A 12,590-nucleotide genomic window follows, 5' to 3' on the forward strand; every position below is an offset into this window, starting at 1 on the left:
CCTACTATTTATCTCAGAGTAAATTTTAGTGTAAACTATGTGTTTGGTCTTATAAGATGGTGACCTTCTAAATTTAGTTTTTATTTAATTTTTATTTTACTTTTAATTCTGAGAAAAATACCATGCACTTATTTTTTGTCCTTACTTTATAACTAAACGATGTATTTTTTAATGATTTTTTTTACATGCATATTTAGAATATCATAAAAAATTACTAAAAAAAAACAAGCTCATAATTTGAGCTTGAATTAAAATTAATAAAAAATGATAAAATTATTGAAATAAACTATAATAAAATTAAATTAAACAACATTATAGAAAAAGTTGAAATAAAAATAAAATGAACATTGGTTTATAGTTTTTTTTGTTTTACGGATCATTGATTTATAGTTAAAGCTTAAATTGGAGGAATTTTTGTTGACATGTCAATGCCAAATTAAATAATTATTTAAAAAAGTTGAAAATTAATAAATAAATTTTTTGAGAATAAACGTTAAAATTGACATGTGACGTAAAAAAAAACTTTACTTTTTATATATACTATAATACTATAATATACTATACTGATTGATTTTATTTAAATTATTCATTTTTTTATAATGTTTCAATCGATTTTTGTCCCAAAAAAAGTTTCAATCGATTTGCATACTAATTTTCGTTCAGATCTAAATTGTCAGTATTTTTGTGAGAACTCCTATTCCAACAAAAAAAATTGCATTCGTAACTATTTTTATGATGTGTGATGTGTCTTTCCTCCGTAATTTAAATATTAGTAGACTTTTTTTAGATATTAAAATATTATTCTTTGTGTAACGTACCAGAAAAAATTATAAGAAGAGTGAATATGTCCACAAATTATAGTTTAACAGTAAAAATACTAAAATTATTAGATGAGACATCGTGATTGGAATGTGAACTTCGTCTCCTCCACCATCAAGCTTCATTATTGTGTAGAGTTTAATCACATACAGGTTAAATGTCGAAAAGTCATATGGAAGATTTGCGAAGTCTAAAACCGAAAATAAAAAAGTTGAAAAGTGATGATTCTGCAAATATTGTTGGTTATGATGATATGTGTAAGAGGATTTTAGAAGTTTAAACATATTTTCATGGGGTTTTTATTTTGTTAACACTTTTTGTTTTTTAACATAAATTAGGTATCTTCGGTGCGTAAGTTCGTAAGTGGAGAATCTCTCGACTCTTGTAACTAAATGAGCGTCAAACTTTTTGTATACTTAAATTAAATATCGAACTCAGTCTTAGGTTAAATAAGAATAGACCCGCGTAATATCATCTAAACACTCTTTCGTTTTTATTTATAACTCTCTAGTTCCTAGGGAAGGGGCTCTAGTAATATAGAGTTCGACCGAGAGGTAAAATCATAAATTCTTCTTACAAATATATATATATATCAAATTCCTCTTACATATAAAATCTATCATCTATCATATCATACATCTATAAATATTTATTGGGGATCACTTCCCCCAGACTTTTTTTTTAATGGCAATCACTTCCTCTAAAACTAATTTCGTCGTAATCTCTTCTCGAGGCTTATCCCCTCTTTGATATAAAAAAAATAAAATTTGAACATGAAATAAATATCATTAAAAGTAGGAAAATGTTAACATGTGCACCAAAGGCACATGTTAAGAAAGCAAAAGTAGAAATAATATATTGAAATATGTCATTTAACTTCTTAAGCATTAAGGGTCCGCTTGGTGCGAATGATAGCATAGTGACAGGATAGGATATAAAACAGGATAAGAATAGGATATGATAATAGCAGGATAACAGTTATACTCAGTTATCATATCCTGTGTTTGGTGCACACAGGATAACAAAACATGATAACTATTATATTTTGTTTTTAATAGCTCATAATAATATGATAAGATATATAACATATTTAAATGATAATGACAAAATTACTATTGTAAAACAATTGTTATTTTTTTAAAATTATTTTGTAATACTTTTAATTTTATAAATAAAAAATATGAATAGGTAATCAAATAACTTTATATAATTTCAAATAAAAATTATGAGAAAATAATCAAGTTTAATTTTTTATATGAATCATGATCAAATAAATAACTCAATAATATATACATGTTAGATAAGCCAAATAAATATATGATATATCTCATACGTAAATAATCAAACTACTATTGCAAAAGAATTATATTTAATTTTTTATAAAATTTAAATTAATATTCCTATTTGTCAATTTTTTAATAATCATTTTACTTTAAAATATTGTAATTTTAGTAAAATTTTGATTTTTTAGAATATATAAATTACAAAATTACCCCTATGGGAAAATCACATATATTTAAAAATAATTATTTTATTATTTTTATTTTATTAATTTTATTTTATGTATTTTAAAATATATTTGATAAAATAAATCAGTTTTTTTTTTTTCTTATCCTATCTTGCTGGTAACCCAGCTCAAATTCAGGATAAGAATTATAACTAGAGAGACAGGATATGATAAGCTTCAGAATTAACTTATCATATCCTGCTGTATCACCAAACACTGGATTGCGGCATGATTTGATACAGTTATCCTATCCTGTCTCTTATCCTGTGCACCAAACGGGCCATAAATTTTTTTATAACAATAAATGCAATTTTCTATATTTAGAACCTTAACATGTGCCTTTTGTGCACATGTTAACATGACCCTTAAAAATATATGTAAATTTAGGTTTTACGGACAGAATTCATAAGAAATATATATATATATATATATATATATATATATATATATATATATATATATAACCAATCGTTAGTTGATTCAGTGGTGAACTGTACTTAGTAGGAAAGACCACGGTTCGATCCCCGCAATTACAATCGGAATAGGCTGAAACCACTTAATATCAGACTTGACTTCCGAACCACATTGGTGAAAAAAAATAATTTACTTGAGATTAATGGTGGAAAGTTAGCAACCTCATAGAAAAATGAAAAAAAAAAAAAAAACTATTTTTTTCCCATTATTTAATTACAATTACAAAGTGGAAATTGCCTTTTGCAGCATAGCATAATCACTTTTATGATGATGAAAATTGTTTTTGTGAGGAATGAGTTTTTTGCAGGGAATCATTGATTCCTTTAACTCTGTCTTCTCTCCACAATCCATCGATCAAAATTCTTCTTCTTTATCAATGGATGCTTCTCCTTCTTCGGTTTCCAACGAACGCGTCGCTTACAAGCTCAAAGGCTACTACGATTTAGCCACTCAAGAGATCGATAAAGCTGTTAGGGCTGAAGAATGGGGATTGGTCGATGACGCTATTCTTCACTACAGGAATGCCCATAGGATCCTTCTCGAAGCTAATTCCACTACTGTTCCTTCCTTCATCACTTCAAGGTTCGCTTTTTATCATCAATTTTTGCTATTTTTATGTTGGGCTTTTAATTTTTGATATCATCAAGGTTGTGTTTATGTGGAATTTTTTTTTTTTTTCTTTCTTTCTTTTCATTGATTAGTTGAGGTGACTAAAAGGGTATACGGGGTTCTCCAATTTTTGTTAAATAGCAGCTATAGTGACGATATAGCGCTGCTATAGCATAGCAGAATTTGAACAAACTGTTACTTATCTGCAATGTGATACACTATTTTAGTACAAAATAGTGGCGCTATCTATGAAGCACAAACACCTCAATGATTAGGCTGTCGCGGTGTCTGACACTCGTACAACACGGACATTTCAGACAAGTGTCCCAAAAAACAATTTTTTCCTTTACTCCATGCAAAGAATTAGCTGGGATATTGCCCATGTGCACTTCGTACTTAGTAGTTGAATCACAGCATTGCTAAAACTTAACTATTGTCTATTGATGATTTGGAGCTAGTTTAGGTAAAACTTCTCAATAAGCACCTATTAAAACTGAAGTATTAAAAAAATCTTGCAGAGGCTATAACGTTGGCCTGGTGGTTAGGGGTAGAGGAGATAAGGAGTGCAACGATAAGGAGGTCGAGAGTTTGATCCCTGCCTCCAACATAATAATACTAACATTTGTTATTTTTTTAAAAAAGTATTAAAAATTTGTGCAATAATGAGTTTTTAAAAAACAGTTTCTTGTATAAGTTAAAGCAATCTCTATTTTGAGAAGCTTTCTCATGTATATTCTCCATAAACTTATGTATGTTTAGAATTTTTGTAAGTGACCATAGATTTATTATAATTGAGAAGCTCTTATAAAAGTTCATCCAATCTTGGTCTTAGTGATAATAGCAGATTTGGGATATTTGGTATCTTTTCTGCTTCCATATTGCACCAGAATTCAGTGATTTAATCTTAAAGGGTGGCCTTTGGCTGTGTAACAGCTTAGATATAGTCTACCCACTTCATTTATGTTGTTCCTTAGTAACTTGATGACAAAGGATGGTTCCTATGATCTTAAATTTTCGTTGTTTGCTTACTGGAATTTATGATTCTGTGACAGTGAGAAACAAAAGGTACAATCATATCGTCAAAAGATATCAAAATGGCAGGGACAAGTATCTGAGAGATTGCAGGCTCTCAATAGACGAGCAGGTTTGCATCTGTTTCAGCAACTTTCTCCTTTTCCCTTTCCATTATGACTTTTCCAAGGGTTCTTATTGCTTTTTCCTTTTTCTAACTCCTCTTTTACGGTTCCAGGTAGCTCCGTTGCCAATCAGGTATGCTATGATCTCTCTAAACTGTCAGTACAGAGTTTTTTCTTTTCGTCATCTTTGCTTCAACGCAGTCGGTGCTTCTTAAAACATATGTTGTTGTTACCATAGTACTTATATATTTACTGTCTCGTTTGTTGAACATTGGGAATTGGGTACTGATTTTATGAACCTTTAATATTCCTTTCCCTTTCTCCAAAAATGTTTGCAGAGCACTTCAAACGTTGCACCAACTGCTGCAGTTCCAACCAAACTATCAAATACTACAAAAAAAGTGTTACAAAAGAATCCTCAAAGAAAAGATGAGGTGAATAAAGTTCAAAACCCGAAATCTAGTCAAACATCTGGTGAAAATTATGACACAAAACTGGTTGAAATGATTAACACTGCCATTGTAGATAGAAGTCCTTCTGTCCGGTGGGACGATGTTGGTAAGAATCCACACACATTTTCTTTTTACCTTTATGTGTTACCGTTTGTTTGATTCTTAGTATCGAAATGCAGGTGGCCTTGAAAAGGCAAAGCAAGCTTTAATGGAGATGGTTATTTTACCAACTAAGAGAAGAGACTTGTTCACTGGTCTTCGAAGGCCAGCTAGAGGTAGCCTTGGAATCTCACCACTTTGGGTTGTGTAATAGATAATGATGTAAATTGTAGAATGGAATAACCAAATCATGAAACTGCTGAACCTTTTCATTCTAGGTTTGCTTCTTTTTGGTCCACCTGGTAATGGTAAGACCATGCTTGCCAAAGCAGTTGCTTCAGAATCAGAAGCAACATTTTTTAATGTCACGGCAGCGTCCTTGACGTCAAAATGGGTACATCTTTATCTATACACCCTTACTTGTTTTTCCTGAGTTTCATTTGATTTATTATGTTAATGTGTTTATGGTACTACGTCTGGTCCTATATATATAAGAAAAAGTTGGGTCAACAAAAGTTGATGTATCTGGTCTAAATTTTGAACTAGATCCACCAACTTTTGTTGACTCAACTTTTTCTTAGATTTAGGATCAGACGTAGTAATTGTTAAGACTTAAGAAGTTTCACCATGGTTAACTTATACTCAATAGGTTGGCGAAGCTGAAAAGCTTGTACGGACACTATTCATGGTAGCTACATCGAGACAGCCATCTGTAATTTTCATTGACGAGGTATCTCTCTCATCTATATAGACTCTGACCTCGACCCCCTTATCCTGCTACTAAATATGACAACAAGATGGATTGTCATGAAATGATATCTTTAGGGACAATGCAACTATTTTATCTTTCTCGAGGAGCAATTGATTGACTATTTCAAAACAAATTCTTTGAGGACATTCTTCAATAACTCTTTGAACAGGAACCTTGCATTAAATGATTTTTGTTATTGTTTAATGCTTAGTTCAAAGTGCAACTCTATTTTATTATTGGACGATTATTCTTAATAATTAATAGTGCAGATTTAAAATGGGGTGGCTAAATATCCCTTTTGATAAACATTGTCTTGGGTGTTTTCATCTTCTACTTATAATATGTAGATGACTTAAATATTTATTTAGGCTGATGATGCAGGTAAGCTACTCTAGAGTCTTTTTTTTGAATGTCAGATTATTTCTTTGTCCTAAATTCAAGTCATGTATGATGGCTCCATTCTAAAGTTCTCCTATCTTCCTGGAATCATACTACTAATTAAATAAAATGTTGAATGCTTTGTGTTTAAAGTTTCGCCACTTCATTCAAATGATATTAATTTTCTTTTTTATCTGACAACAGATTGATAGTATAATGTCAACAAGGACGACAAATGAAAATGAGGCCAGCAGACGATTAAAATCAGAATTCCTTATCCAGTTTGATGGGGTGACATCCAATCCTGATGATATCGTGATTGTAATTGGTAAGCATTATATATGATATTAATGATTCCCTTTCTGAAATGAACATGGTTTAGACGTTAGATCCAATCTGCTGGTAATTGGAAGAACATGTCTACCACGAAGAGGGCTTTGGTTTAGATTCATTGAACAGTTGCAGCCTGTCTACCATGAATAGAACTCTTGTTTATCTATTTGGGATAGTGCAGTTTCTCTTCTTGGGAGTGCTGGAATTTGAAAAACTCATGGAAACATTATGACTTTTTTTTATAAGCATGATGACTTGAATTTTCAGAAAACATCCGTATGAATAATGTAATGTTATTTTTCTTTTAAAGATGTACAGTGCAATTATAATTGTTAAACGGGCCTTGGGACTGTTCTAGAAGAATTTGGCTGTTCTGAAGATAGGAGTGCACTTTAATAAAGATAAAATTCACTTTAGAAGAGTCAACCTATATAAGATCATTACAGAATGATTCTTTTATCCTAGCTTGTTTCCACTTTTAAATTCAGTTGTATCTTTCGCATTTTGTGGTGTATTCAGAACAATGTTAACTCCTATTTGGGTCTGGTTTCCATCATAATCTGCCTCCTAGACCTAAGAATATGGCCTCTATGCCGATGTATGAAAAACTAAATTGCAGCTATTGTAAATCTGGAATTGCTTGTTTTGTCAGTTTTTGTTTTTTAATTTCATAAAATGCCTTAAGCTTGTTAATATCGTGATACAATTGAGTTTCCAGTCGTGTATCTATTAGTCTCATTGAAGTTGTATAAATTTCCTTATCCTTCTGAATATAGGTGCGACCAATAAGCCACAGGAACTGGATGATGCAGTTCTCAGGAGACTGGTGAGAATTTCTTCTTTGTTGCCAATGTGACTTTAAGTGGAAAATGTTTTAGCACTTTGAATTAAATGATCTTCTAGTTCTAATTTTGTAACAAAAATGTGTTAGAGAGTGTGTTGCTAACATTCTTCATTTTATAATCGTTTTTCTCATTTGGTGTGATTCCTTACTAACTCTCTCCTTGTTTTACTGAGCTAGGTTAAGAGAATATACGTACCTTTACCAAATGAAAATGTTCGGAAACTTCTGCTAAAACACAAACTCAAGGGTCAAGCATTCTCCTTACCTAGTAAGCAACATGCTATTATGTCCCTTGATACTTCTTCTGATATGCGTGTTTTTGAGGCTACCAGAGGAACCAAACATGCAAAGAATTACTAATTGAGAATTTGTGCTTTGTTTTGTACGCTTTTAACTTTCTACGTTGACATTCTTCATAAAATTAAAGATAAAACATTTATTATTGTAATATTAAATTACTCATGGTGCTCTTTTTTCAACTAAAACTTTTGATTTTACAGGTAGAGATCTAGAGATGCTTGTAAAAGAGACTGAAGGTAAGTATAGATCGAGTCATGATGGGAAGGAAATTAATATGTTGAGATATAATTCTTTGTTTTTTTGTGACCAAATTTTGGACTCCAAATATGACCATCACTATTGTTTTGCTTGGTTTGCAGGATACTCTGGAAGTGATCTGCAAGCGCTGTGTGAAGAAGCTGCAATGATGCCAATTAGAGAGCTGGGTCCTAACATTCTTACCGTCAAGGCAAATCAGGCATGCTGGTTTCAGAATTGCTTTAATTTTCAATATGGATAATTATTATTCTTGTAAGCGAAAACCTTAGTTAATTGTTAAGGTTAATTTTTCGGTTTTATCAGGTAAGAGGACTGAGGTATGAGGACTTCAAGAAAGCAATGGCTGTGATCAGACCAAGTTTAAACAAAAGTAAATGGAAAGAGCTTGAGAAGTGGAATGAAGAATTTGGCTCAAATTGAGGTCTTATTCAGAGAACTTGCTACTATGATTTTCGCATGTGCTTAAAATTCAAACTAAAAATGTACATAAACTGAAATATAAAGCAAGACAAGGGCATCAATGTTTGTGGCTAAAATGCATCGGGTTGAAGCTCTTTACCGATGGTTATCCTGAAATTTTGTAGGCTTGAAGGCTTTGTTTTTAATTTAGAGACCTGCACAATACAGCCTTGAATGGAATGGCTGTCATTATAGCACAAACATGTGTATATTAACTTAATAATTATATATAGTAATTTTAGAAACTTCCATTATTTTTATGTGTTAGAGTATATGCAATTTCATAGAATATCAAGATATTATAAGATTTAATAACTTATAATAGTATGGTTGCAATATTTAAGTATTTTTCAAATGATTGTAAAATTCCAAACTTAAGGGTGATTGATTATTCCTGGTTGATAAATTTTACTAGAAATGAGAAAAATATGAAACGAGAAATTGTTTACAGAACAACATATGAATTTTGAAACTGCATGGCGAAAGACATGTTCCACTTGTTTTTACAAAACTTTAACTCAGAGTTGTGCTCCATGAAATAATTAGATGATCAACCGTAATTAAGAGTTTCACATTGGTCGAGAGTTGTTCTTAAAATTATATTTATAAGTGGGGTCAACCTTCACCATTAAGACGGTTTTCTAAGGTTGAGTTAGTCACAATTTAAAATTTTAAGATGGTATTATATTTTTGCCATTAGGTCATCCACCATTTATTTTCACTCACCAGGCCAAAATATAAGTGAATACCGGTTTTATAGTTTTTTTTAAAAAACTTGGTATCCGGCCCTAGGACCGACTAATCCAATGGGATCAATTTCACCGCCCACTTGTGGGGCCCCATTTAAAGCCAGAGTTTTTTTTTTTTCTCCGTATGGACTTAGCCCACCATCAGGTGGAATCGAACCTGAGACCTTGAAAGAAGCATACTTCAAGGACCCAAGCCAACACCACTAGACCAACAACTCCAAGTAGGTTATAAAGTTGAGTTAAAATCAACCTAAGATTCTAAAAGACTTTCTTTTCGCGTTACCCACACTTGTGTGCACCTTGGTTTCCATTTTTATCCCGTCACATCTTAAGGATCAAGTAGGGAAGTAAATGTATATCCATGGGAATGGATAGTACGATATTCATGTCTGCTTCGTTAGATAAACATAATATTCGTATCCGCCTCATATCCGTGCTAATTTGTTTGGAAAAGAAATTTCAATAACCACACTTTTGTAGTCCATTTCAAAATTAAACACCAAAAAAACACTTATTTGTCTGAAAAAAAATATACGTAAAAATTCATTTTCAAGTTATTAGATACATTAAATGTTTTTATAAAAAAAAAAAAAACTTCAATCAATATACTACTATTTAGAACTATAATTGAGAAATAGCAATACATAAAATAGACAAATTTAATGTATCTAACTTCAGAAAAATAAAATACTATACATTGTGAAGAATACAATGCCTGGAAACTATTAATTGTGAAAAAAATTGTGAAGAATACAATGCCTGGAAACTATTAATTGTGAAAAAAATTGTTTTTTGTCAGAAGTGGGATTTGAACCCACGCCCTCTCTCGAAGACCAGAACTTGAGTCTGGCGCCTTAGACCACTCGGCCATCCTGACAACTTGTAATATATCTCCTTTCAACATGTAAATATAGAATACAAGCACTCTAAAGTCTGAACAAACAAAACACGCATCCTTTATGTTACGTTGTAGATGAAATATTCTTTCCCCATACTTTGTGGCTTGTTCTTGTGAATTGTGATAGAGGCTCAACTCCTCTCTTTGCAAAGATCATTCATGCAAGCATATCTGGCCATTTTGATAAAAAACTTAAGAGGTATATATCATTGTTGAGCTGCTATCTCAATACCGATCCTTGAAACCCTAAATTAAGGGCACTACTTAGGTAAGAAAGAAGCGTTGATCCACACTTATGCTCGCTAGGGGTTACTCTATCTCATGCATCCTAGCTTATCCAACTTCATCCTTGAAGGTCACACGGACTGTTCGAATCCTTAGCCTGCCCGTTAGCTTCCTTTCCACCTACGCCTCCTCCCAGGAAATCACCATTCTTTCCTTTCTCCCGGCTCCCGAAGCTTTTGCATTTTTCAAAGGTTCACCTATGTCCCGTATGGATTCATGCTCTTTCACATTCACTCAACAAATCATGCATAACCTTGATCCGATTAGAATCTCAAGGTCTCGTTTGTGCTCGATTTGAGCTTATTTCGAGCAGTCCATATTGCATACAACCAAAGAAACCGTGCTGGTCTTTAAACATCGACAAATTCATGGTTCGCCACTGTCCAAATTTGCTCCATACTCATTCTTGAGTTTGTCCAAATTCATGCATATGTCTACTGTCTAGAGACCACCACAGACCTCATCCTCAGGCATGGAAGTGGAGAAATAGTGGCGATGCCCATTGTAAAGTACTTTTCAGCACCTTGGAAGTTCGATATTTTGCAAATAATAATTTTAGAGATAATCCGGTAATTATAAAGATTTCATTTTTGATCTTGCAAAATATGGATTATGGAACGCATGTATGAGAACAATATATTAAGGGTCCGTTTGGCCCGACTTTTTTTTTGTTTAAAAGTTACTTTAAGCTTAAAGTTGAAAATAAGAAATTTTAAGTTAAAGTTGAAGTTGTTTGGTATTTTTTATTTTTTTCAACTTAATTAGTACTTTTAAGTTACAATCTGTTTGGTGAAATATTTCTATATTTTTTTTGACATTGAAATACAAATTTATCATAAATAACATGAAATTCAAAGAGTTTAAGAAATAATCCATAACTAAAAAAAAAATCATCACAATCTTATTGTATAAAAAAAAATCATCACAATCTTAAACGATTTTGTTTTCCAACAATCTAGTGGCTATTTGATTTCTAGCTCTATCCATATAGCTCCCATCTTGTACTCTTCTAAGATTGTGTGAACTCATATCTTCATTAGTATTTCTTTCTTCTTCACGCTCCGGTATATACCCACGGTTTTGATCACACTTGTTAAATTCCACATCTTCAACACCACATATTCGAATGAAGTTATGGAGCGCTGTTGTTGCAACTATGATCTTTTGTTGTTTGATTAGTGGAAATGGTCTCATATCACATAAAATATGCCACCTCTTCTTCCAAACGCCAATTGTTCTTTCAATGACATTTCTCAATGAAGAATGTGCATGATTGAATACTTCACGTATGCCTTCTGCTGGACTTCCATCTCTAAAATCAGGAATATGATATCTTTCACCTTTATATGGTGATAAATATCCTTTCATGTTTGGATATCCAGCATCAACCAAATAGTATTTTCCTATAAATATTTAAAACAAAAGTTATAGTTAGTTTATGTGAAAAAATGATTCTGATAAATATATAAATGACAAATTTTATTTATAACATAAATATTAGTCGTACCTTCAGGAGGATGAGGGAAAACACTTTTCATTTCTTCAATAACAGACGAAAGAATAAGAGTGTCATGTGCAGTACCAGACCATCCAACAACAACAAAAGTGATTAACATATCAAAGTTACACACTAACATGACGTTCTGTGTTGGATATCCCTTTCTTCCAATATAGGGAATTTGATCTTTAGTGGGAACAATTGCAAGAATATGTGTTCCATCTATAGCACCGATGCATCCTTCAAAGTATGGCCATTACCTTCGATCATCCTTGATTTTGGAGGGAATTTCTACAAAGTTAAAATCTGGAGGCTTCACAATTTCTTTTGCTAGTAAACATAAACTTTCTAGAACTTCAGTAAACTTCCTACTTACGGTCTCTCCCGACTTTCCAAATTTATTTTGAATATTTCGATTAGTTTCACTATGCGCACAACTCCAAAGAAACATAGGGAGTTGGTTGCTAGTCAAGGCTATTGGTTTTGTATGTGAGGCATGAATCATCTTGTTTCATTAGATCTGGTTGCTATTGGTTCTACTCTTATTGATCTAGGCATGTCTTACAACTATTTAATTTATTGATATCTCTTTGCCTTTCGGAAAAAATGCAAGAATAAATAAATAAATTTTACAACATAGATAATAGGTGATAAATAACAAATAGACAAAAAAGAAATAGATAGAAATCAAGGAATAAAAGAACAAAAACTGGATGATGTATGATGATGTAGATCTCAAAT

General features: G+C 31.9%; 2 protein-coding genes and 1 non-coding gene across 3 annotated transcripts; 1 reads left to right on the forward strand and 2 right to left on the reverse strand.

Annotated features, from left to right (window-relative positions):
• Positions 1-3,048: 3,048 nt before the first annotated feature.
• On the forward strand, positions 3,049-8,673 carry LOC123889263 (spastin-like). Its single transcript, XM_045938527.1, has 13 exons — positions 3,049-3,382; positions 4,462-4,553; positions 4,659-4,678; positions 4,884-5,103; positions 5,177-5,272; positions 5,375-5,490; positions 5,746-5,826; positions 6,430-6,553; positions 7,335-7,384; positions 7,580-7,670; positions 7,903-7,938; positions 8,062-8,159; positions 8,264-8,673. The coding sequence occupies exons 1-13, from the start codon at positions 3,093-3,095 to the stop codon at positions 8,378-8,380; spliced, it is 1,431 nt and encodes a 476-aa protein (XP_045794483.1). The 5' UTR covers positions 3,049-3,092; the 3' UTR covers positions 8,381-8,673.
• A 1,288-nt stretch (positions 8,674-9,961) lies between these two features.
• On the reverse strand, positions 9,962-10,045 carry TRNAL-CAA. Its single transcript has one exon. It is a non-coding gene; the product is annotated as a tRNA-Leu (tRNA).
• A 1,236-nt stretch (positions 10,046-11,281) lies between these two features.
• On the reverse strand, positions 11,282-11,988 carry LOC123891859. The gene is made up of 2 exons (XM_045941738.1): positions 11,859-11,988; positions 11,282-11,754 (listed from the first exon to the last, which is right to left on the reverse strand). The coding sequence occupies exons 1-2, from the start codon at positions 11,986-11,988 to the stop codon at positions 11,282-11,284; spliced, it is 603 nt and encodes a 200-aa protein (XP_045797694.1).
• Between the last annotated feature and the right edge of the window lie 602 nt (positions 11,989-12,590).

Source organism: Trifolium pratense, linkage group LG6 (assembly GCF_020283565.1).
Source record: "Trifolium pratense cultivar HEN17-A07 linkage group LG6, ARS_RC_1.1, whole genome shotgun sequence".
NCBI lineage: Eukaryota > Viridiplantae > Streptophyta > Magnoliopsida > Fabales > Fabaceae > Trifolium > Trifolium pratense.